The sequence below is a fragment of the Oreochromis niloticus genome, linkage group LG4, assembly GCF_001858045.2.
Source record: "Oreochromis niloticus isolate F11D_XX linkage group LG4, O_niloticus_UMD_NMBU, whole genome shotgun sequence".
NCBI lineage: Eukaryota > Metazoa > Chordata > Actinopteri > Cichliformes > Cichlidae > Oreochromis > Oreochromis niloticus.
In genome coordinates this window covers 18,752,028-18,777,205 of record NC_031969.2, presented here as the reverse complement: position 1 = coordinate 18,777,205, position 25,178 = coordinate 18,752,028, and the positions used below count along the sequence as shown (strand labels likewise).

Sequence of the window (25,178 nt, the reverse complement as noted above, 5' to 3'; positions counted from 1 at the left end):
TGTCGTGTGATATCATCCTTGCGTAAGCAAGTATTGACTTTAGTTTTGTGCCTTTTGTCAGAGTTCAGCTTTAGGACGATGCTGAAAACCATAATTGCTCTTTAGCAATGTGAGATGATTGGAAACACATCGCAGAAAAATGCCATATGGAAGCAATATCCTGTCCAAGATGCAAGAGATTTTGGAAATAAAACCTTGTTTTCAGAGAAGTTGGGATGCTGTTTTAAATGTAAATAAAAACAAATGCAATGATTTGCAAGATATTTAAACCCCATTTTTAATTAAGTGGTGAAACTAAGGAATGTTCTAGTTCTTTGAAATATATGCTCAGTTAGAACTTGTTGACAGCAATTCTATGCAAAAAAAAGTTGGAAAAGTCACATGCTTAAAAAACAAAGTGGGAAATGTCTCGCAGTGGATCAAGTTAGTCAGTAACATGACTGAGTGCTAAAAGAACATCCCAGAGTGGCTGAGTCTTTTAGAAGTAAAGATAGGGAGTGGTTTACCCCTCTCTGTGAAAGACTGTTTGGGCAACATATTGCAAAGAATTTGGGAATTTCATCATCTATGGTGCATTGTGTAATTAAAAGATTGAGGGAATCTGGAGAAATCTCTGTACACAAGGGACAAGGCTGAAAACCAATATTGGCTGTCTGTGACCATCTGGTCCTCAGGCGGTACTGCAAAAAAAAAAAAAAAATCATTGCATGGACTAAAGAAGTCTTATAAAAATATGAACATAGTTTGTCTTTGCTGCCATAAGTACAATGTGGCACAAATGCGAAAGAAAAAAAACAGAAAACTTTACTGAGGTCTGAAGAATCAAAAGTTGGAAAACTCTTTCTTTCTAGTGAGATGGAGCTCCTCGCTTGTTGTCAGTGCTAAGAGTTTAGGCGTTGGCATCCATAATGATTAGCATTACATCGATATTTGGGAAAGGCATCAGTGTTATAATATGTAGTGTGCACAGAGGTGCAGTGGTTAGTGCTGTTGCCTCACAGCAAGAAGGTCACAGAGAGCGAGATTGCTTGTCTTCCTTGTACCTGTTTAGATTCTCTCCAGGTACCCCGGTTTCCTCCCACAGTCCAATGACACGCAGGTTAGGTTGATTCTAAATTACTTGACTGTGAATGAGCATGATTGTCTGGCTGTGTTGGCCCCATGATAGACTGTGACCTATCCAATTTGTACCCCGCCTCTTACCCCTGATGCCTAGGATAGGCTCCAGTTCATGGAGTATATTCCAACAATATGTTTTTTCCTTTTTTGGGGGAGAAGCTATGCAGTCATCCACAGTAGCTTTTTTCAGTGTGGACATTGTTTATTTCAGTAAGACAATACCAAACTGCATTCTGCACAAAAATAAGGCTTCAAAGGGAAAAGAAGAAAGTACAGGTGTTAAATTGGCTTCTCTACAGTCCAGTTAAAAGGTACTTGTGGGAATGGGATACCATTTTGCTTTTGATTTCCTTAGTTCAAGCACTTTGAGATTTTTGATATAAGGAGAGGTGATGAAACACATCCCAACTTCTTTTTGAAGTGCTTTGCATGTATGAAATTCTAAAAAACCTTTTTTGTAAAGTTTGAACATTTGATGTGTTTTCTACTGCTGAAAACTTTTCATCTGACTATAAGACAAACATTACTATGCGGTGACTACATTGATTGCACTGAGAAGATGTTTACCTTAGCTTCTTCCTCCTTTAGCAAGAATACAACCGTCTGTTGTGAACAAAGGGATTGCACACCTTGAGCAAATCTCATTTCCAGCAATAGATCAAACTCTGGATGTGTGTTTGGCCTTCATGCATCCTGTTTGTCTGTTATCTCTGTTTGAATAAGTGTGACTTGTGTGCATATCGTTAAGTGTGTGAGAGAAAGTCCCCCCCCCCACTCCTGCTTTCTTTGTGCCACTCATGTCCGTCCTTTTTAAGTGTGCCCATGTGTCCATGTGTGCCCGTGTCTATGTGTGTGTTTGGCCTGCTTCCCATTGCAGATTATTAATTAAGTCGCGGTAAGCGGTGCATGCCTTACCTTCAGATCTACTTCCACTTTCTTTAGCACACACTGGTATCTGCGCACACACACACACACACACACACACACACACACACACACACACACACACACACACACATACACAGACGAACACACTTCAAAGCAGCTGCACTCCACACCGCTAGGATTAAGAGGCGATTGAAGAGCCTGATACAGCCTCAAAGTGCCTTCAGCACAAAAATGCCTTTGGCAGGGCACAGGTACTCTCTTTGAAAGTTCTTACACACTCACACAGACACACACATATGGATGGGCTTTTAATTTAGCACTGTTTTCCCTTTGTATTTGTCACAGTCCAATTGGCGTATTTTTCACTGCGTGTACTATCCATATTTTCTTCTACTTCTGTCCATTTTTATGTGTGTTTAGATGGTAGAGGTTTATAATGTTTGAAGTTTTTTAAAATACTTTTTTATAATACTTCCTGCTGAAATCCCCCGAGTGACTACAGGTAAAAGGAATAAGTTAGTAGCAAGCTCTTCAAGATTTTATAAAACATCTGAGCCTGTTTGCATGTCAGTATGACCATATGCTAAAGGTACGGTCAGTAATTTGAGGTCATTTAATGGAAAATAAGGATATATTGTGTGTAATTAGATCTTCCAACAAATTGATGGATTCTCAAGCCTATAATTAATCTATTAAAAATAAATGGGAGTTGGTTGGCATTGGTTTGTGAAGGCTGCCATGTTCCCTGACTATATTTGAATACAGTGACCAGGTAGGACAGCTTCCTTCCAACTAATCGCATTTAATGTATGTAGCTAGAGACACCTGCATTTTCAGGCTGACGTTATAAAGGATCATATCTATGTTTTATCATCAGGGGAGGGGTCATCTTCACCAAAACCACGAAGGAAGGAGACAGCACCACTGGCATCTGTGTAAAATGTCATACTCTTCCTTCGCATCTCAAGCCTCATCTCATAATATAAAGTCAGGGCATTAACATACAAAACATGCTTATTTATTCCCAATATGGTCACAATTCCTTGTTGTCAGCAGATTAGACATGCGACACTCCGTCTCCTGACAAAGGTTGACAAGAAATAGCTAAATCACAACAGCTGGTCACAAGCTAACATCATACCAGCTAATGTTAGACTTGAGTGTCCTAAAAATCTCACGTTTCCTTCTTATCCATCTATTTATTCTTCTCCGCTTATCCTTATCAGGGTCGCCGGGGGGCTGGAGCCTATCCTAGTTGTCATAGGGTGAAAGGTGGGATATATCCTGGACAGGTCGCCAGTCTGTCACAGGTCTAACAAGGACAGACAGACAACCATTCACACTCACAGTCACACCTACTAACAATTTAAAATCACCTGTTAACCTCACCCCAGTGTCCCATGTCTTTGACCTGTTGGATGAAGCCCAAGTACCCGGAGAGAACCTACGCAAACACAGGGAAAACATGCAAAGGACTTCTTACTGTGAGGCAATAGTGCTAACCACCGCGCCAGTTTCTGTTTTTTCCTTCTGATAAACAGTTTAATTAGATTCTCACATGATATGAGAGTTTATTCGTTAAGTGTCTGAGTCCGCTTCAGAGAAAGTTTCACTAAAGGCAGTTAGCAGCAGCTAACAGAGGGTAATAGCAGTGCTTACCAGTAGTTAAGGATATCTTCAACAACTCACCTCAGTGTGAGCGTGTTGGTCAGAAGTGAGCTCATCAAATTAAATTACAGTCCTTTGACAAAGATTCCCAGCTTCCTCCTGAGTAAATAAAGGTGGACACTACTCATCCAGCATTGACAGCTGAGGTAAACAGTGGACTGAATCCGGATCGCATCCAAGCAGTAATAGAAACATTCCAGCCAGCTGGGCCCATTATGGGGTACAGTTTAAATGTAATGTTTTTGATCTCTTGGCTGACCAAAACATGTTCGAGGGGTAAGAAAACAGAACTCAGTTTACAGCAGTTTGCAATCTACTGACGTCAACTTGATCTTGTCTAGCTGTGAAAATTTTACACACTGTAAATTTAAGAAACCCATGTATATGTAAACCTACAGTCTCACATTGTGCAGTATAAACATCACCTAAATTAACTGTAGAGACGATTATGTATAAATGGAGAAATAGATACATTTATGACTGTTCTTTTATCTTTCTTTTATTTTTCAAAATATAGAACCCCAACAATACACAAATATCCATTATTATAACAGAGTCACTCACAAGATGGAGCAGAGCTGAGACAGAAAGTGTAAAAAAAGAACATAAAGGGACTCCATTTGTTTCCCTTTCGCACAGACAGTTCATTCTCTCGTCTTTCCTACGCCCTCCTTTGTCCTCCGTGCTCTCATCAGCTGCTTTAGGGCCCCTAGGGACAAGCGGGCCGCCACTCAAAGAGTCCTGGCGCAGGAAGACAGGGCTTGTATCCTTGGTGATAGCTCTGTGTTTCCGTGGTGACAGGTGTGTCCATTCAGAGCGGACGGCGGTGTTTGTCAGGAAGTGTTTGGAAGGGGTGCGGAGTCCAAACGCAGCTCAGGTGTTGATGGCTGTGAGTGGGAGTGTTCAGCGGAGCAGTGTTTGTTCGTGAGTTGTCTGTCTGTCAGTGGCTGTCAGGAGAGTCAAGTAACTGTTTGTGTGCGCAAAAGAGAGAGAATCATGTTTACTACAGTTTAGAATAACTTTCGGAATACATCTCTGCATGGCTGATGGTTTACAGGTGTGTGTTTTTCAGGAATTTAGAAGAATAAAATATATTAAACTGTGCCCCCTTTTTTTAGTGGCATAGCAACTGAAGCGTCTAAATAATATATAACACATAAATGCTGATTTCCGTAGTTTTAGAGCTGAGTGTGAGACTTAAGTTTCATCCTCGTCCACTGAAAAGCTTTGCCTGGCCTTCACATAATGACCTCTGTCCCCCATTAATTCAACCCTTGTCTTTCCTTAGTACTTGTATGGACCACATCCACGTCCATACAGGCCGCTACTGACGTCCCCATGGAATTCCAGCACTTCACACCTAATTATCTCACTCCACAGTTCAGCCTCTTATTGAAACTCTGGCAGCACAACACAGCTAGCTGAAAGGAGAAAGATCTCGCATTAGAAACACACAGGCTTTGCTTCCAGCTGGCTAGCTTCCCATAGAGAAACAACGGAAAACAAAAGATACGAGCAACGCTCACTAAACTTCCAGCAACAATCGCCATTCACTTCTATTCTGTCTCCACCCTGTTTAGTTTCCCAGCTTTTCTCAAATGTCTCCCTCGCTTTTTTTTTTTCTTACCCTATAGCTAATTGGCAGCAACATTTTAATTCCCCCACCCCCCACCGTAGCCCCTCGTCTTGTTAAGTGATGAATTGTTGGCAGGGGATCAAAGGGGAGTGGTACCCACTGTGCACCGTGCCCATCGCTACCTGCTGGCACACATGAGCGCTGGGAGTGGCGCGGAGCCAAGGGGCCACAGGCGTGCTCAACAGGGACACACTGCCAAGAGGCAGAGGTCAGCACAAAAGTGTGTGTGTGTGTGTGTGAGAGGATGGTTAGGTTGGGAGGGTAATGTGTCTCTGTGCACTTCCTAACGGAAGATTGAATTTCACTACCCTGTCTCTCTTTGTGTCCCTCAACCTGCCCGTCTGCATATCTCTTTCTCACACTCCCCTCTCCCTTCTTCTCCTTGCAGACCAACAGCAGGCTGAAGCAGATTGAGAGGGAGTACAGTCAGAAGCTTGCCAAATCTGCCCAGGTAATCAGTTTTCACTTCTGCCCTTTCATTTCATATTCTTGTTTTTCTACTCGACTATGTGACGAAACAGACAAAATGTACTGATGGTGGGAAAGGTGGGCACACACACACATACACACTCTACTTTTCTCTTAAGCAGATGTGCACGAGCGCAAATGTACGAGAAAGTGCACGCAGAACATTCGTGTCAGTGCCAGAGCACAAAAGTTCATATTAGAGTGAAATTTGTAAAGCTTTGCTATCTGAGTTTTATCAGCCTCTCTTTCATTCCTGTGTCCAAAGTCAGAGCATTTTTATCAGGCTTCAAATTTACACACAATTCTTCTCCTTATCTTTGCTAGCCTTAGATTAGAATTAATATTTGCTCTCTCAAAGCCGCACCAATCAAACGCCGACACATGAGTTGAAAGGGCTGGAATGAGTGCAACCACTACACTTACATTCATGTGGTGATCAGACACGAATCCAGGAAACTTTTGCCAAACATTAATATATCAGTTGTCTCTTTTAAGTTTGTTCAGCTGCCCCCCAGTGGCCACAAATCCCCGGGTATAAAATATCTTGGCACTCTCTTAAGAGATTTTTCCTCCCACAGGACAATCACCGGGATTTAGAAAAGGGGGAGAAAAAAGAAAAAGAGTTGCAAAAACACAAGCAGTCCAGCTCTTTGTGTGATGTTGCCGCGGCCCCCAAGTGTACTACGGCGCTCTCATGGGAGCTACACAGCCTGAGCAAACTGTTAAGCCGGCGAAACATCTTGAAAACATATCGGTGAAAGTCTTTTTCATATACCATACCTGTCTCTCCATCACCTGGCTAGACTTCAAATCCAGGGAAATGTGTTTAACATTACTTCTTGTGTCCTTAGACCACATAAAATTGAGTTAATTCTTCTGTCCAAACAGAAATATATCTTCCTCGGACACACGCTGCCATTCAGCACGACGTCTCACAAAGTTCTGGCAGCTTTCACCTCACCAGTTTAAAGATCCAAAAACACCCTAAGTAGTGTTTACATTACAAAAAGAAAAGTGGTTTCTTCTTGATTATGTAGCAGGCTAAAATATTACAATCATTTGGCCGTAATTGCACCTCGTTACCCAAAGAGGAGATTCAAAAAGGCTGGGGGGGGTGGGGGGGGAGGGAGGTGGGGGGGGGGAGGAGAAGGTTGTTGTTTTTCTTTCTTTCTTCTCCTCTTTAAATCTCCCCCATTTCGGGTTGGTTGGCAGAGGCTCCGAGTTGAAAGCGGGGTTGACAAGCAGATGTTGTGAGGAAAAACGGTAGCTTATTAGGTTACACAATGCTCAACTTCAAAAGGAGTTGGGTGCTGTGCGAAAGTTTAGCCTCTGCCCGCTTTGGAGGGTGCGGGACCGCCGCCGCCGCAGACGAGCAACAAGTGATTAATCCTCTGTTTTGGGGACAGAGAGCTGGCATAAGTTTAACAAACAACACTCGCTGACATTAGAAGATGGTCCCAGAGCGCAGAACTCAACACCGCTGTTGATGCGAGCAGTTACGTAAAAGTTATGCTAAAGGAGTGGGTTCTGTGCAAACATATTAATATGCGTGATTATTTCTGAGTATTTGTTATGGGTTTGGGCGGCTTTGTTTCAAAAGGGAAAGGTGGAACCAAGAAGGCTTTTTTTTCCCTCTACCCCTTGGGGCAACTCAGTCAAATGTAAACAAGAGGCCTTTGAACCTCAAAGGCTAACCCCAGTTGTTAACCCCTCAGTGTCTGACAGGGAGCATCGCTCTTGAGCTCAGCTGCATAGCTAATAGCCCAATTAAAAACATACCGTGCCATGCATTATCCTAGAGGGCATGATATGTATGTTTCTTTGCATTCACACACACAAACATACACACATAAGTGCAGATCCCATTCTTCTGTATATTATCTCCCCGCTTTTGTCTCCGTGCTCTGGTTCTTTCAATCAGGCACACACACACATACACACATACACAGCTGTCCTAATTAGTGTCTCTCCCACCCAGTCCTGTGTGTTAAGCGTCTAGCTGCGAGTGGTCCTCCTGGGTGACCTGTGAACTAAACAGGGCCCACTTAATGGTCAGGTTACAGTGGGTGGTAGTCTTGGTGCTGATAGATCATTACTTTATCCCTGACCGCAAGTAGGTGGGAGGTGGAGGGAATGTTCTCTGGGAGGCACAGTTCACGACAGGTTGAAGTTAATATGTAAATTTATTTCATTTATTTAAACACAATGTTGGTTATTTTTTTGTTTGTTTGTTTTTTTACTATGCTTTTCTGTGACCTTTTAGGAACTTACTGACCAGCTGCAGGATTTATTCCTTTGGAGACATTTTCGCATCAAAACAAAATCGAAATGTGTCAGCACTGTTTAAACTTTGGGTTCTTTTCTGTATTGATTGTTAGTAGAGCTTTTGCTCTCTTTCACAACTCTCAGCATATTCATTTCCAGTAATGCAGGAGACAACTGTTTTCTAGGAAAAAAAAAAAAGCTCTAAAGTCTCATTGTGAACTTGCTGGCCAATTAATATCTAGCTGGCAAATACAGTCATGTAAAAAGAAAAGGTTTTCACACAACTCTCTGCAGCCCCTTTTTCATTCCAGTTTGAAAAGTCAGAACATTTTATCAGGCTTCAAATTTGCACACAATTATTCTCCTTATCTTTTCAAGCCTTGGATAATAATTAATATTTGCTCTCAAAGCTGCACCAGTCAAATGTCAGCCGGTAAGTTGAAAGACTTACATTCATCAGGTGATCACACTCAAATCCTGGAAGCTTTTGCTAAACATATATCAATTGTGTCTTTTAAGTTTGCTCAGCTGCCTGGCCACCTTTACCAGCAATAACTTTAACAGCACGGCTTTTTCGGCCTCTCACATCTTTGTGGAGGAATTTTTACCCACTCTTCTTTACACTGTTGCGTCAGTTCATTGAGGTTTGTAGGGATTCATTTATGCACAGCTCTCTTAAGGTCCTGTCATATTTCAAGCATTTCAGTCAGGTTGAAGTGTGGACTCTCACATTTGACTCAAGTGACTTCAAGGTGCCCTGGTCCTGTGACCTCCACCTCACCCCTCCACGTGTTTGACAGTTAGTATGAGGTGTTTGTGCTGATATGTATTTTGGCCAAAAGTAGCACTATACATTATCTCCACCTTGGTGGACATTTTTCCATAAGTTTAGTTGTTTGTTCATCTTTGCAAGCCTAAGCTGTGCTGTAGGGTTGGGCGATATGTAAAAATTTTCCAACCCACAATTGGAAGTCCAATAATCGACGATTCGCGCATGCGCAGACTTTTTGATGGGCGGAGCAATGTAATCATGCATGGACTGATTTGCCTGTTTACAACATAGAAGAAGTCCTAACGTGGACGAACTAATTGCCAAAAAAATTAAATAAATAAAGTCGCCAATTTGGGATTTCTTTGGCTTTAAACCGGATGTAAACCTAAGGATGTAACCAAAGCGGTGTGGCGCTTGTGCAGACGTATAGTGCAAGCAAAGGACTCAAACATGACTAACTTGCGTGAGCTTGTACATGTCCACCATCTGAATGTTTTTTTTCTGAACATAGGCTACTGCCTTTGTTTCTTTCTGTTATGAGCTTGAGTAAATGAATCGCTGCATTTGGGCGCACTCTGAGGAGGGTGCATTTGCTCGCAGATGAGAGAGGGTGCTGTTAAAACAGAGCTTTTTTTTTTTTTTTTCTGTTGACTTCAGCTATTAGCTCCATCATTATTAGCAAACGTACTCATGGGCAAATAAATAAATCTCCCTTGTAAAAATGATTGATAGTCGATATATTCGTCCAATCGCCCACCCCTACTGTGCTGCCATGTTCTGTTTCAGAGAGAATAAACTTTCTCCTTGAAACCCTTCCAAGCTTCCATATTTATTCGGTCTTCTGCTCACTGTACTGTCATTAACTTTAAGTAATATTTAATATGCTACAAAACCCAAATCACAACCCCACCGCCACCGTGCTGGCAGTTGGTAGGAGGTGTTGATACAGCTGATATGCTATGATTGGTTTTCGCCAAACGTGGAGCTGTGCATTCTGCCCAAACATCTTCCCTTTGGAGATGTTTTGGACTTTTGTACCAAACAACCTTGTTGTTTATTCAGATGCAACTTTCTAAGGCTAAACCATGTGTCCTTTTTAGAGAGAAGAGGCTTTTCCTGGCAACCTTTCAAACAAGCAATACTTGTTCAAGCGTTCTCTAATTGTACTGTCATGAATTTTAATATTTAGCGTGCTAACTGAGGCCTGTAGAACCTGAGATTTAACTCTTGGGTTTATATATTTTTTCTGAGCACTGCACAGTCTGGACTTGGCATGAATTTGCTGGGGCATTCACTCCTGGGAAGGTTGTGTTAACACACACCTGAATGCTTAAGACCAGCAAGCCGCCAGAACCTGAGCTTTTCTAGAGGCGCTCACACTTGCTGATGATGAGTTAATCAAGTGCATAGGATTATCAGCACCTGACTGCTACTTGCCCGCTTTATTCCTTTGGAAACAAAAAAGGTGTACCTAGTTTTTCACAGGGCTACATAGAGTCCTCTGCAAACTTTCTTTTTCGCATGACTGTATAATGGTGCATGTAGCAGGTAGAGTGACATTTTAACTGCAACTTCCGGTGAATGTAGTGTTGCTATAACTGCCCAAGGTGTTAATATGTCAGTGTTGTGTGTGCAGCTTGTTGTGCTGGAAAGTTCCTAAAAAGTCAGTCAGCTTTTGTCAATTGAAACTATAATCTGTAAAGATGAATGGATCTTATAGGAAAATACTAAGGAATACATTTTATGTGGAAATCTTGTAAGACCACTTTTAGTTGTGCAGAAACATTAAGTGCAGCGTGCCTGATGTCTTGGGAAAAAAGATACCACAGAGGTTCCACACTTTGCACTGCCACACAGATCTGATGACACACACATTCATGCAATTATTATGTGCATTGAAAATATTTTTTGCACTCACCTATTCTTAGTGCAGCTGTTCACACACAGATGATTTCACTTGATTAAATTGCAGTATTTATTTCGTTGGACCAAGCTTGATTTTTCTGAATAAACAGATCTGACCAATCAGACCACTGCGTTTGGCAACAAGTGCACTTGTAGCTGAAAACACAGTACTGAATATACAAATAGAAAATTAATAGTATTTTTATCCTCAGACACACAGCTAGACACGGCTCCCGATCTGAGATCATTTCTCTGCCTCCTCAGATGTGCACGTAACTATGTTAACGAAAGTTCAAACTGCCCCGCTGACCTCCTGAGAATCAGATGAACCCAGAATCTCTGTTTCTTCCTTTTCTTTTTTTAGAAACATCTGGACCAGCTCATCATCTTTTCATGCTGACTTTATTTTTTCACACCGTGTTTTTTTGAGGATGAATTTTTCGCAACAAACACAATGCTTTCAGTGTGTATATACATCGGAAAAATTCTAAATTTCGTGATTATTTTTATTGATTTATTTCCCCCCCCCCAAAAAAACACGCTTGGGGCTTAAAAGCCATAACCCCTTAACAACAAGTATATCATATTTGGTATAGTTTTTTGGGGGTTTCTGAGACTTCTACATCATCAGTGTGATTCCCCCTGAAACACCTAAATACATTGCACCATGCATTTTTAAGCAACTTTCTGAGAAAATGTCAAATGTAGCTAAATTAAAGGAGGGGTGGGCTCAAATCACTGGAATCATTATCAGAGGAAACGGGCAACACAAATTAAGCATCAGCCACCAGGTTTTCGCACTTACGAGTGTTTGTGTTCTTTTCGTGTATCATTACAGAGCAGCCTTTCTCCTCTGGTAGCCTGTTTATCCACCTGTTTGTAAACAGGTGGATAAACACCAGACACACTCGTTTCTGTCCTCCTTCTTTCCTTTTTTTTCATACTTCAGGTTCATGGGGAGGCAAGCCTGCCTTTAACCCTAAACAGAGATGCTAGCAAGCTGGGAAAATAGGCAAGTCTCACCAGACCAATTATAGACTTAAAAAGTCCTGGCTGCCTATCAGAGAGTGAAAAAGGTGCTATGGTGTGTGTGTGTGTGTGTGTTTGTGTGTGTGTATAAAAATATATATACAGGAGTAACAAGACAGACAGCTGAGTTTACTAGTTTGGAGTGCCGCCACTGCCCCGGGGGCTGAAGACCAGCAGATGCAGGGAATCCATATTGCAAAATAATTATTATGACCAGAAATGATGTTCACATAATGATGTGTCATTTGTTGCTTTCATGTGGCTGTCCCACTGACTAAATAAGCCTAATCTCCCTACCACCCCTCCACCCCCCTTCGCCCTTGCCGTCTCTTTCTGTCTGTGGCCGACCCGCGCCGCTTTAGCTCCCATACTCCCACACAATGTGCAGATTCCAGCGGGGCTAGTCCTCCAGAGTTTGAACATGGTAAACAATTATCTGTCTAGCCCAAAGCAGCAGCAGCAATACCCTCCTTCCTCCTCCTCACTTCTTTCTCTTTCTCCCTTCCCTCTCTCTTTCTCTCTTTTTTTCTTACTCTCTCATCTTTCCTCTGCCTTTCTCTGACAGTGGCTTAAATAGAATGTTAATTTTGACTGGAGGTTTTCAAAGCCAAGACACTTCCTTTTCATCTTGGTGTGCACCGCAAGTTCACCAACACAAAGTCACTCCGCTCTTCAAAAAGGAAGTTGTTTTTTCCTTCCTGTCTATTTCTTTTTAACTCCCTCTTCTCTTTCTCACTCTCGCGCTTTCTCACTCTCTCTCTCTCTTCTTTGTGTCTTCTGTCTCGTCTCAAAAACAAAAAGGAAGACATGAGACTCTGGGAAAAGCGGTCTTTCAAGGTGATTGTTACTGCCTTCCCATGCCATGACAAATGCAAAATGCATTTTCCATCTGATACTAGTCTTTTTTTGCAAGCCCAGTGAAATGAAACAAATCAGAACAGCATTTTGTTAAGTGAACATATTTTGCATTTTGCTTCTGGCAACAGGCTTTTCTCTCTTTGATCGCTTTACCGTGTCGCTTGTTTCAAACATAAGCATAGAAATACATATAACTTCCAAGTTAACTTTGCACTAGGAAAAAAAATGGTTCCCAAGTGCAAGCAGGCCAAGTTATGATCTTATTTAGTCGCTGCCACTTCTGTTAAGTTTCTGTCAGTCCTGTACACACTTGAGGATCAGTCAAAAATCTGACTTTTCTTGCCCACAGCTAATTGCGGAGCTACAGACGTCTGTATGTGACTCAAAGGAGGAGGCGGTACGTCTGCAGACGGCAATGGAGAAGCAGCTAAAAGAGGCCAATGCTCGGTGGGAAGAGGAAAGAAAGACAATAACCCACCGTGCCGATCAGGCCCACAAGGTCAGTGTTGGAAACCACACACTTTAATAATTACATCGCTCAACACTGAGCAACAGGTATTTCTTCACCTTCTATGATCAAAGTATGCAAGGTGGCAAATGCCCCTTCTCTACACATCTCACTATAAGCAGCTTTAATCATTTGTGTCCATTTATTAGGTGTGTGGTCCAGCAGTGCTCTGTATTATTAAAGCTTTCAGTGGTATAGTGCAGTGGAGGTGCCATATCAGAGAGTGAGGACTCTGTCTTGTGACAGTTGTTCGGGTTGGGAGTTTAAATTTGAACACACCAGATATGATGAGTCCCCGTATTGTTGTATAGAGATGAAAGAGCTTGAGAAACTTCTTTCATTTTACTTAATCGAATGAACGTTATAATTTTTAAAAATAAGGGAGTAGGAAGTGGTTAGCATGAGAATTACCACCTCAATAACCAATGCCAGAGTTCTCAAATAGAAGCGAGTGGATTGCCCACTTTGAGTTGGGAATGAGTTAAGTTCAAGTGTCTTATAGACTTGCTTACCAAGATTAGACAGTGGAACAGGAAATTGACAAGCAGATTGGTGCAACATCTCCAGTGATACAGACACTTTTACTATCTGTGGAAAAGAGAGAGCTGAGGTAAAGCCAATCTACAGTTCCTCCCCTCACCTGTGGCTAAGGGTATGAAGCTCTGGCAAAGGACTGAAAGAATACTGTTTTAGATACAGACAGCAGAAATCATCCTTCTCTAAGGGGTGTCTAGGCCAAGACTTGGAGATATGGTAAGGATCTCAGTCACCCAGAGGTGCTCAGGGTAGTGCCAGTTTTGGTCTGCATTGATAGGAACCAATTGAGGTGGTTTGGGCATATGACTTGGATGCCTACCTCTTTGATGAGGCACTTCGGACATGCTCAACTGGGAGGAGATCCCAGTCCTGACCCAGGTCACACTGGAGAGATTCTGTCTCTTGGCCAGGTTGGGAATGCCATGGTATCCCCTTAGAAGAGGTCTACTAAACTATAATTAGTTCATTAACAGACAGAATTTAGTCAATATTCTTGTTTTCAGTTACATTTTTAGTTGATATGACACATGTTACACTTTTGTCACAAGTCCTAGAGACAGGTTGTCAGCCTCTGGTTGCTAAGGAAAAATGTGTGTTCCTCAGTTAGTTGGTGGGTAGTTTCTGGAAGTTTGTGCCTCACTGTTCAGTTTCACTACTGCTTCGACAAGGAGTTTGCAAGTGTTTGCAAACAAGTTGGTGTCTTCAACACAATCAATAGGCAACCAGGCAAGACGTTCTTGTACAATTCTTTGAGACTTATTTCATTTAGTAACAGCACGCGACCACTCACCAACCGATCTGGGAATACCTATGTTAACTCCAGCAACAAGTGGTTGCCATTGCCATTGACTGGCCTCCAGGTCTGTGTGACTGGGGCCCAACTTGACAACTGGCAGGAAAACCTCACAAGAGAAAGTAGCAGCTGCAGTTATGTACTGCTTGTGTAAGCCAGAATCTAGTTTTTGATATTTAAAGACAAACATCACAGTGATATGGCTGAAAACACAGAGAAAGAAGCACTTCACATAAGTGTTTTTTTTCCTACCACAAATGGCTTGCACTGTATGAGGATGCTTGGTGGGAGAAGCATTTTGAGTAACCGAACCCTCACAAAAACCTGAACTTACTTTTTATGTCGGTAAATGTAAATACACTATTAACTATGATGGAGGTTACCACTAACAAAAAATACAGGAGCTTCTGTCCAAAGTGCCACTTTAATAGTTCATTCTGATTCAGTAAAAGGACTAGATGTTACAATCCCTGATAATGCATTATTAAGAGAGGAGGATAAAGTCCCAGCAGTCACACAATTCTCTTCTCAGTGGTCTCTGCAGTGTTTGGTCTAAAGTATCTTTAGACCAGCAGAACTGGGGGTATGTCAGTAAACGTTGTGCTCTAAAAAAGCCTCACTTTTACAGAGTAGACACGGGTCGCTTTTCTTTAGTTAAAGCGCACTGCCTGTTTGTATGCATGTGCTCTGTCATTTTTATGGCTAGCTGCAAACTCCATAGTGACTTTAAGTGTCTGGCTGAATCTTATAAATCTCTCTGTTTCACCCAACGTCTTAAGTCATAGCCCCTCTTTATCATTTCTGACATTCTCTTTTACTGTTAAACTTTAAACTTTGGCTCATTTCTTTTAACATTTTACTCTTTTTTTTCTCTTTTGCTTGTGTTAAAAATGTAATGTTTTATTTAAAAAAAAAAAAGAGAAATTACTGGAAAAAACCAAGATACTGTAATAACAGGAATACTAAAGCAGTAACTTGTCACACTATGGTGTCTACCATTTAAAAAAAATATAGCAGAAGCAGTATTTGTTTTGTTAATCCTTTTCCTTGATCCATGTGGATTTCTTTTTTGGAATCGGCTTCTTGTATTCCTCTTCTTCCCAGAAGCTGAATGGAGTACAGTTGAAGTAGCAGTTGACTGGGTGTGGCTCACTTTAAAAAGACTTGTTGTGTCTGGGATCAGGACATATTTCCAAACACAACCTTGTCTGTTTGTGGCTGGAGCTGTCTCATATAGTAAGGAGGCAGGTCCGTGAGCCTCTCTTCAGATCTCTTCTCCTTCCAGGCCCTGGAGTCCTCCTCGCTCAGACGTGCACAAAAGCAACCTGTTTTCTATGAAATGACTAGTCCGGCCCCCACACTCAATTATCCTGTTGTCATTTTTATCCATATGTGATTAACAGTAAAGGCTCGCTGTAGTCCTTTGAGTCCAGATACATCAGCAAAGCCCTGTTTAGATTCTGTCTGGACTGATATATCTTTACTTCCCTTGCACTCATTCTTAAAATGATACAATAACTAACTCATAACTTTATACAATCACAGCCGTGTACTAGATTAGTTAGGACTTAATGATAAAATAGCAAAAAGACCTGTGGAAGTAATCAGTGCCTAATATCAGTAGTAATGATAATAATATTCAAATGTCATCCAGTGTATTAAGTGCTGACTCCAAAGAACATCACTGGCATGTGTCTGTGAATATCCTGAAAGTTTCTCTTCTTCGAAACAACAAGTCATGCTTTTGACCCTACAACAAGCTCAGTACCACTACCAATGTTTCATGTCACCATGGGGCAAGTGTAAGGACATATGGCGAGAATTGGCAGGAAACTAGATGTGCAGGAAAATGTTTTAGCTGTTGAGGCCTGTATGAAATTAGTAAAGTGCTGACATTCAAAAAGTGACTTTCAGCTCTTCCCTTGCCACAAGGGGTCACCACAACAGGTAGCTTCACATGCTTGATTTGGCAGACTGTTGCGACGGATGCCCTTCCTTGCAACCCCAAAGGGGATTGATAAAGCATTGACATTAGCAAAACAAAAATTATGACGTCAGTAGAGGTCTGCTGCTAGCATATTATCAGCTACTATACAGTTAACTCTGTTCATTAAAGCCTTATAGTATACTCTTGCACATAGGCACAGAGACACCCGAGTAGTACTTCCCGTTATGCTTTCTCTGAAGGGCACATGGACAGTTACTGCATTGTAACTCTGTGGACAAGTCCTCGCCATCACATAGAATTTTTATCAACATGGACTCTTCTGCTCATCATCTAATGATGAAATTTCCATCATTCAGACCCTAGCAGACTTGCGGATGCAGACGTATATCAAAACCTTCAAGTATTCAGTGAGTCTCAGTAAGTCAGCAACACTCCTATAAGTCAAACAGACTCAGATCTGGCTTGCATCATAAAAACATTCACTTCTGGCAGAGATAAATCAGGAAACATTGCAAAAATTGATGGCTGGTTGTTCTGCTGTGGAAATCATTTCAGTCTTAAAAGGTATTTGAGTTTAAAAATATTTGAGACATTGGATACATTTCCACAGTGTTCGCTCAGTGTCTAAATTAAACATCAGAACTGTAGAAGCATTCTTATGTGATTAAATTACTGGCCAAACGCTCACATACATGGTGACATGTTGATTAATAAATTGGTTACTGTCGCACTGTAGCTGGCAACACTTGTAGATCACATCGTGCTTTTGTTGTAATCTAAGTGCAACATGACACAGTCACACGCACGTGCCGACTTCCCCGCTGTGTGCTGTTTTACAAGACACGGGCCTTAGCATCTGTGTTTGGAGGAGACGGCAGCTTTCTGTTTCCATTATCTGTACGCTCATTATTATGATCCCCCTGTATTAACCACCTGCTAATGAGGCTCTAATTAATGGTTGAATTGCTTATTAAAGGCCAGACGTGAGGGGAAGAAGTGAACGGGGGAGAGGAAAGTAAGATTAGACAAACATCAAATAAACTGAGAGAAAGTAAAGACGTAAAACAAAGATTTGTTGTGATCTTGAAAGAGAAGGTTGAGATACCAAACAGTGAAGGGGAAGAAAGGGAAACGACGGAGGACGTGTGAGGATTGAGACGAAAGGAGGAAAGAGCAGGGGAGAAAAAAAGAAAGAAATGGTGGAGAGCTGTCAGTGGGCCATCGGAGGGAGTGTGTCGCCTGCTGACATTGTTTCCACGCTGCTCACTTCAAAGGGTTCGGATTATGAAGAGAGCGAGGGGCTTCAGACAATGGGAGGGGAAGAAAATAACATCAAAGTTAGCCGTGCATTTGAATCGGGATAATCCCAAAACAGTTGTTCTGAATGCATGCTGCACCAGATCAGATGTCCCTTTTTCTTTTTTCTTTTCCTCGCCAGCCCCATTCTGCCGTTTCTAGCCTGAATTTAGCTCCCTCTGTGGCTCTACTGTACTTGGACTTCTTAAATGTGGGTGTTAACTGCAGAGACCTTTGTATCTCATAAACCCTTTTTTTAGAACAGCGGCAGTACAGTTAAGTATGCTCATTATCTTCCTTTTTTCGTACACATGACGTTTAGGTGGAGTAGTGTATCCGTGCGGTGTGTGCGTGGGAGCGTGCTATGTGTGTGCGTATGTACATAGGGCGAGCTTTAGTGTCTGTCTGCTTGCCATGTTGTTGCAGACGGGGCCCTCAGCTTTGCTTTCCCAGGCACATTTTTGCTTGAGTCGCAAATAGGTTAAATGTTGAAGTGTGTGTTGCAAACAGTTGCAGACGGTGCCCTGGTCCAGGATAATGAGCAGACTCAGCCTCTAAACCTACTTTTAGCTTGTTGTTTTATTTAATTTTTTCTCTTTTGGCTCAAACTCAATTTTTGCAAAATATGCAAATCGAATGAGCAGAATAAACAGAAGTGCATTCATTAGAAAGCTCAAGTGTCATAAAAGGTACCTTCACCTTTCTCCCTAATGTCATTTCTTATGAGTAATATCCCATATACAGTGTAGTCACATTAAAGTGTGGTAAATTACTCTAGACTGAAATTTAAGGAAGGAGTTTGGCACTGTGAAGCCCCATGTGGAAGCCTTCAGCTCGGTATGTTGGCCTTTGAACACTGTACACCCATACAGTGGCATCCTACTAATCACAATGTCAGCCCACCATAAAACATGCCAGATTTTATAGTTCTTTTTTTAACACTAATCTGCAAAATTAACTATTAAGACTAATATGGAGACTATTTATTTATATATCAATTAATTCATGAGTCATTTTCCCAAACGCTCCTGTATCATTGGACTTCTTTTGCAACCATTGGAGTCGCCCGCTTATGGCCAAAAGGAGAAATACAAATTTATGTTGTTGACTTCACGTTTCAGGCCAGAAGCCATCTATTATATACAGTCTATGGTGGTGACTCACCATTCCTAATCCAGTTAATTTTAGAGTGCCAATTATCTCATAACAGTTGGCAAGTCTCTTTGAGTGCACTGGAACCTGGCTGGTGTCAAAGGACTGTGCAAGGTGAAAGCAATACAATGCTCTCTGTTTGTTTTCATGCGTCCTGTCTATTTATAGCAGTTAAAGGTGATATTGGCCACTGGAGCACCGTGACACATAGCTAGTGGTTTGTTTAGAGGATTATTCACTTCCTGATGTCAACCGCTTCTCTTCTTGTGGTTTTGTTATTAAGTGTCTGCATATTTGTGTGGATTTTTCCATTTTTGATGCATAGCGATTAGAGGTAAATGTGTTTAATAGTGAGGTCATCTGGATTATTTGACTACATGATGTGTGTCTATGTGGCCATGTTTGCAGGTAGTGTGTTTTCTTTTCTTTTCTTTTTGGTCTGTGTGTTCATGTGTGTGTCAGACCGTATTTATGAGTGTGCATGTGCACTTGCCTGAAATGTGCAGCTGCCAAATCTGACAGAACTGAAGCCCACATTACCTTGCCAAGAAAAAAGGTACAAAGACACACACACACATTCACACACACACACACGGCTTGTCTCTACCCTCTCTCAGAGCCTATCTTCCCAACTCTGTATCTTTCGAACTCTTTCTGTCTCAAACTCTCTGTCTCTACACACACACATACACAAGCACACATGCTCACCTCGCCCTGCCAAAAGGGAGAGGTGGCTGGTGAATAAACAATGGCACTCCGCCCATAGTGTCACCCGCCTGGGCTTTGATCAGCACCGCTGTTCCTGCTCCCCACAGCAGTGCTTCCTGTCTTTCTGCCTGCCGAATGTTGCCACGCACGTCCACCGAAACGCACGCGTGCACACACACACACACACACACACACACACACACACACACACACACACACACCTGTAACTTAGTGTTCGTGGACCTACATACACTCTCTTTCTCCCATTTTCTTCTCACTAAGTCTTTATCTGTGTCTTTCCCTCCCTCAAACTCTCACACAAACACAGCTTTGAGTTAGTGCCCTTGTCTCTACAGTACATCTTCCAATAGTGTTGCATTCTCTAACATACACCCACATATACTCAGTGTTTTCAGACACACACACACACACACACACACTGAAGACAGGGATACACACCTTTGATCCAGGCTCCTCCACCAGTAGCTTCTAGTGCGAGTCAAAGAGAAGGTCCTGTTGTAGTGTCCTCTGGGTGAAGTGACAGGAGACACATTACATAATGCAACAGTGACCATTGTCTCACAGTGTTTGAGGATGAGAGTGAATATGTGAGGTGCACTGTTCTTTGTGCATTAGACAGTGTGTTTCTTGGTTAAATTTGCAGTAGATGTAGTCCATGTGATCTAGACGCTGGGTTTTTTGTGCATGCATAATAATGAGGGATCCTGTGCATGCACACACGCACACACAGCCATACAAACATGCACACATTAAGGAGGCTAGTTGTAGCAGCTGCAGTTTGTCTGTAGTTCTGTAGTTATATATGCATTAGTTTCTGAGGGGGTTGAAAGGATGACTTTGCCTGTGGGAAGGAATGGCAGCAGTGGATCAAGAACAGGTGCGCTGGATACTCTCTGTAGCAGAGGCAAAGAGTTGCTTCAGTAGTTTTGTGTGTGTGTGTGTGTGTGTGTGTGTGTGTGTGTGTGTGTGTATGCGAGTGTGCATTTGTCTCCCGTGTTTCTGTGTCCGTCCACGTCCTTCAACACATCCGAGTTCTTTGTGTCAACCTTGAACTGCACATTTGTTTGCTGATGTTTGTTAACCATCTGTGTTTTTCCTCTCTTTCTTCTTCTCTTTCCTCTGTGTGTGTGTGTGTGTGTGTGTGTGTGTGTGTGTGTGTGTGTCTCTGCAGTCTGCAGCTTTTCCTAAACTGCTCTTTACTTTCAGCTAGGTTTAGGTTTATTGGTCCAGTTAGCCAAAATATATGTAACTGTTTATGCTAACCACAGATTGAGTTAACTCAGAAAATGTTATGTGATTTGTGGACTTACCTGAACTTTTGGTTTAAAGATGAGAGACTCATACCCCTCTTTGGTATGACACAGCGATGAGGGAGGGTCTGTGGTTATCCATTATCAGCCCTCAACTTGGTCCACGACCTTCCTCTCAGCCATCAGTGGAGCCTGGTCAGATATTGGCCAGCTTTGGTAGGGATGTTTACGTGTCTTTTGACCGACTGGCAATAGAGAGACGAGAGAATGGTGAGCACAGAGTGCCACTTCCTGTTCTCTTGCTTCAAAGTCGGTGTTTTTGTTTTTACGTGGGTTTTTTGGTTAGATGCTTGAAATAAGATCTGTGGTTAACGTGTTTTAGACATTTTCCAGTTTCGTTCTACAACATAAAAAAAACCTCAGTCAATACCCCGCCTGTAAATGTTGAAGAAGCAAGTGGCTAAATGAGACTAGAGAAGAGACTGAAAGGGTGTAGTGATGATGACACTGAGAGAGCTAAAAGAGGCATTCAATAACGTTTCTGTTTCAGTGGCTTTTTGTTTTGAGTCACTTTTATTTAAATTTGTGGTTTCCTCCAATGACTTTCTCACTTCCTGGGTGTGTTTGTTAGCATCACTAATGAAAGTATATTTCTTAATATAGGTGCAAACACACTGAGGCACTTCTTGCACTCGTGCCCCACCGATGGCTGTTGTTCTCTTAAATCCTAACTCCATGCTGTCAAGTAAGCCCACATTCCAACTTCCAGCTAATTCCGGTTTGTCCTTTATGTCAGCATCAGCGTTAGCCAGAAAGTTATAGTCTTGGATCTGTATACACACTGTATTTATAGCACGTGTGAAAGCGAAGGTTGCTCTCCCTCTTTTTTTCTTTCCCACTCTTTCCTGTATGCATTTGTGTGCGTGCGTGCTTGCTCCACACGTGTGCATTGTGTCGGCTGATTGATGACTTTTCCGGCTGTGGGGCCGATTCCCAGCAGCGTTTGATCCACATATCAGAGGAGGTGGAAGTAGAAGAAAGATAACATTCCAGGATGCTATAAAGGAACGTGGGAAGTAGAGTAGCTCATAGAGAGCATATTTGCAGACAACAAATGGAAATTACTCACCAAACCACAAACCTTATGCAATGTACAAAGAAACCAAGAGCTCTTTTGCGCTTTGGCTTGGGCTCCTCAGTTTGAAGGATACCATAGAACTTGGCTGGGGTCACAGATTGCATAATATCACTTAATAAGAGCTTCAAGAGTTAACGATATAGTTCAGAAAACCACTAAAATTGTCAGTAAGTTCAATGCAAGATATTTTTTGGCATTCACAGAATGATGATTTACTATTTTAATAGCCACAACATTATTTATTGTTGTAACCACTGATTTTTTTTAATGTAAATTACAGTGCTGTACAGTGGTTAGCCATCAACAGGACCCCAGATTGATTCTGTGCAGTGAAACGATATTAAATAGATGTGTATCACATAATCTTGCCCCTTTTTTGTTTGTATCTTTTTTAAAATCCTGGTAAGAATCTGAGCATTTACTCCTAAATCAAAAGAGCCGCCTGTGTTTCATAAGATGTTGTCAAGAGTTTTTAGGTTGCACTTCACATGCGTCCTTTTCGATAAGCAGAACAAACGCACGAACGCCCACACACACACACACACGCACAGCAGGCTTATGGTGCATGTTTTATAGTCGTTTCCTATTCTCTTTCTACCGCAGCTCACAGCAGCTGAAAGAGACGGGAAGACCGAGAACAACGCGTTCCCCCCAGTGGGCATAGCTCGGTTGCAACATGTCTTCATTAGCGTGGCAATTGTCTTACTATTTTCATCAGTACCAGGAAAGACGCCCCGTAACTCACGTGCATAGTGCAAAAAAAAAAAAAAAGGCAAGATAACTGTTCGATTTACTGCTCAGGAGTTGTTCCACAACTGCTGCCATCACGCTATCTTCCCACTTTACTTCTAAATCAACTCTGGGAAGAAGAACTGAAGAGCATTAAAGCACTGAAAGCAAGTCAATTCACACCAATATCGGTGTTATCTTTCAGTGGGGCTGTCCTGGTCGACTTGCTAAACCACTTTTCTTTTTCTTTTTTTTATTCCTACACACAGACAAGACAGACCAACAGCAAAGCAAAAGCAAAAGTTTCTCTTCTCTTAACACCTCAGGAGGGAGACCTCTCTCCTCCTCCTCCTCCTCCTCCTACAGCTTCTCTCTTACACTCACTTTTTTACCTTTCCCACAATCCTTTGATAAAAGTGCAGATAAAAGAAAGTCTGTGCTCATCTCTCTGGCCATCCATCTCTCCTTGAGGTTAGCACCTCCTTTATTATTTACTATTAGATCAGTAGCCATGCACACACACACCGCCTTGTTCTACTAAAGCTGGTGTGTGTGTGTGGGCGCAATCCACAAACTGTGTCTCTGCTTATGTATGTCTGTGTGCTTTGTGCGCCTTGTATATGTATCTGTTCTTACCCTTGTCTCTGTGTGTGTGTGTGTGTGTGTGTGTGTGTGTGTGTGTGTGTGTGTGTGTCCTTGGCTGGAGGCGGTGCAGTGTGAGGTTTTTGCTGCTGTCTGAAGTCGTCCAGCCTCAGTGTCATTAGAGGATCTCTTTAATCCAGACTTTGGGAGAAACTTCTGACAGCACGCTGCAAATAGAAGGCCCCGCCGCACATGAAGAGCAGCTCAGCTCCTAACAAAACACCAAGTTTAAAGAGGCCCCTGGCCTTTTTTCCTCCTCCCACTATTCCCTCCCTTCTTTCTTCTTTGCTTTTCTTTTTTTTTTCTCCTTGCCCTCTGTTGCTTTTACTTCACCCTAGGGAAACATGCTCGCCTTATCTGCGCAGGAGGACCACCCAGGAAAGATGACTCAGGCATCGTTGTGCCTGTGTGACGCCGCGTGTATGTTTGTGTGCGTACAGCGCAGTAACTGCACACTCATTTGACTGCAGAGTGTAGCGCTCACATTTTTAGAACTTTTGCTGTTAATATTAATGCATGCCTATACCTGTATGGATCGCTCTGAGCGGTGTGTTTGTTGGTGCTTGTGTGCGCGTGTGCCTCGCTAATCCTTTGAGCCAAAGTTTGGAATGAAAGGCAGAGGCACTTTGCTGATGGAGAGGTGAGAGAGACCTCTAAGCCCCCGACCGATGTACCGTGCGCCAGAAGTAGAACCGCTGCCCCTATCTCTTCACTCCGGCCACGTGTTTTTTTTTTTTTTCTCCTTCATGTCCCTCCTCCTCTTCGGTATCTTGCTGTTTCTCATTTTTCACCTTTCTGAACTTTCTCTCCTCTTGCGCTCTTCTGGATGTGGTCACATTTCTCTTGCTGTCTTCTCAAGCTTTTCCTTTGCAATTTGCTTTTCTCACTTTTTTTACACCTTTCACTTTCAGGCTTCCTTTCTTCATACCCCCTCCCAACATCTCTCCCTAAGGAAATCAGACCCCCCCGTCCTCCTCCTCCTCCTCCCTTACTCCCCTACCCCCTCTTCCTGCCCTGTTTTCAATGATCCCAGTCTACATGACTGATAAAGACCATATCACCCTCAGCATCTGGAGACATTTTTGCTGAATCTCATACACATGGTCATTCATGTACTTACACACTCAGTACTAAAGAAAGAACTGTGTTTGCGTATGTTGACTACTTGTGTGTATCTGCAGTACATGTTATATGTACAGTACAGAGTTACAACAGTGGAAGTTAGACTGACAAAATTAAGAATCAATGATCAAGCACAAATTGGAGGTTTTGTGTCTGAACATGTGCTCTCATTGATTAAAGTCAAGGTCACACAGACCATGCACATGTTTGTTTTTAAACTGAAATTATATCTTTGTCTATCAGCTTCAGCACAGTATCTGTTGGTAATTCGCTTAATATGACCATTGTGTCTGATGGCAATAATGACTGAGTATCTCCAGCTCTTTCTGACTCACAAAGCTCTACTGTTCATCAGCAGAAACATCCCATATGATTCTATTAATGAAGGAACCAGGGTTGAACTTTTGCACTTAGATTTGCTTTGAGTACATCAAACGTAGAAGCCACAAGAAAGAGAAAAACACGTCACCAGTGAGGTCAGCCTTACTTCCCAGAAGATGAGGTCGAAAAATGCTGCGTCACATTGCGGGGAATCACAAGTGGGTACAGGAAGAGATGGGTGGGGGTGTGATCTGTTCGCGACGCTATCTATATTGTCTGCCACGGTGCTGTTTTAAGAATAGTTGTAGGTGGCATTAGGGTCGCAGGGGGACGTTTGCAGCCTAATCATAGACTGTATATAAGAGATGGATGTTGCCAACTTGACATCAGCCACTTGTTTCTGGT

The 25,178-nt window shown here is 42.3% G+C and overlaps 1 protein-coding gene across 10 annotated transcripts in view; it reads left to right on the top strand.

The window, feature by feature from the left end:
* The window catches only part of cep112 (centrosomal protein 112), a 130,471-nt gene that overhangs the window by 77,651 nt on the left and 27,642 nt on the right, over positions 1-25,178 (top strand). For all 10 annotated transcript variants that reach the window (XR_003219967.1, XM_013264798.3, XM_013264800.3 and 7 more), the window contains 2 exons: positions 5,700-5,762; positions 12,958-13,107. Coding sequence is in view for 9 of the 10 variants with exons in the window: in XM_013264798.3 (XP_013120252.1) it covers positions 5,700-5,762; positions 12,958-13,107 (213 nt within the window). In the remaining variant the exon portion in view is untranslated. The remainder of the gene's footprint in view (positions 1-5,699; positions 5,763-12,957; positions 13,108-25,178) is intronic.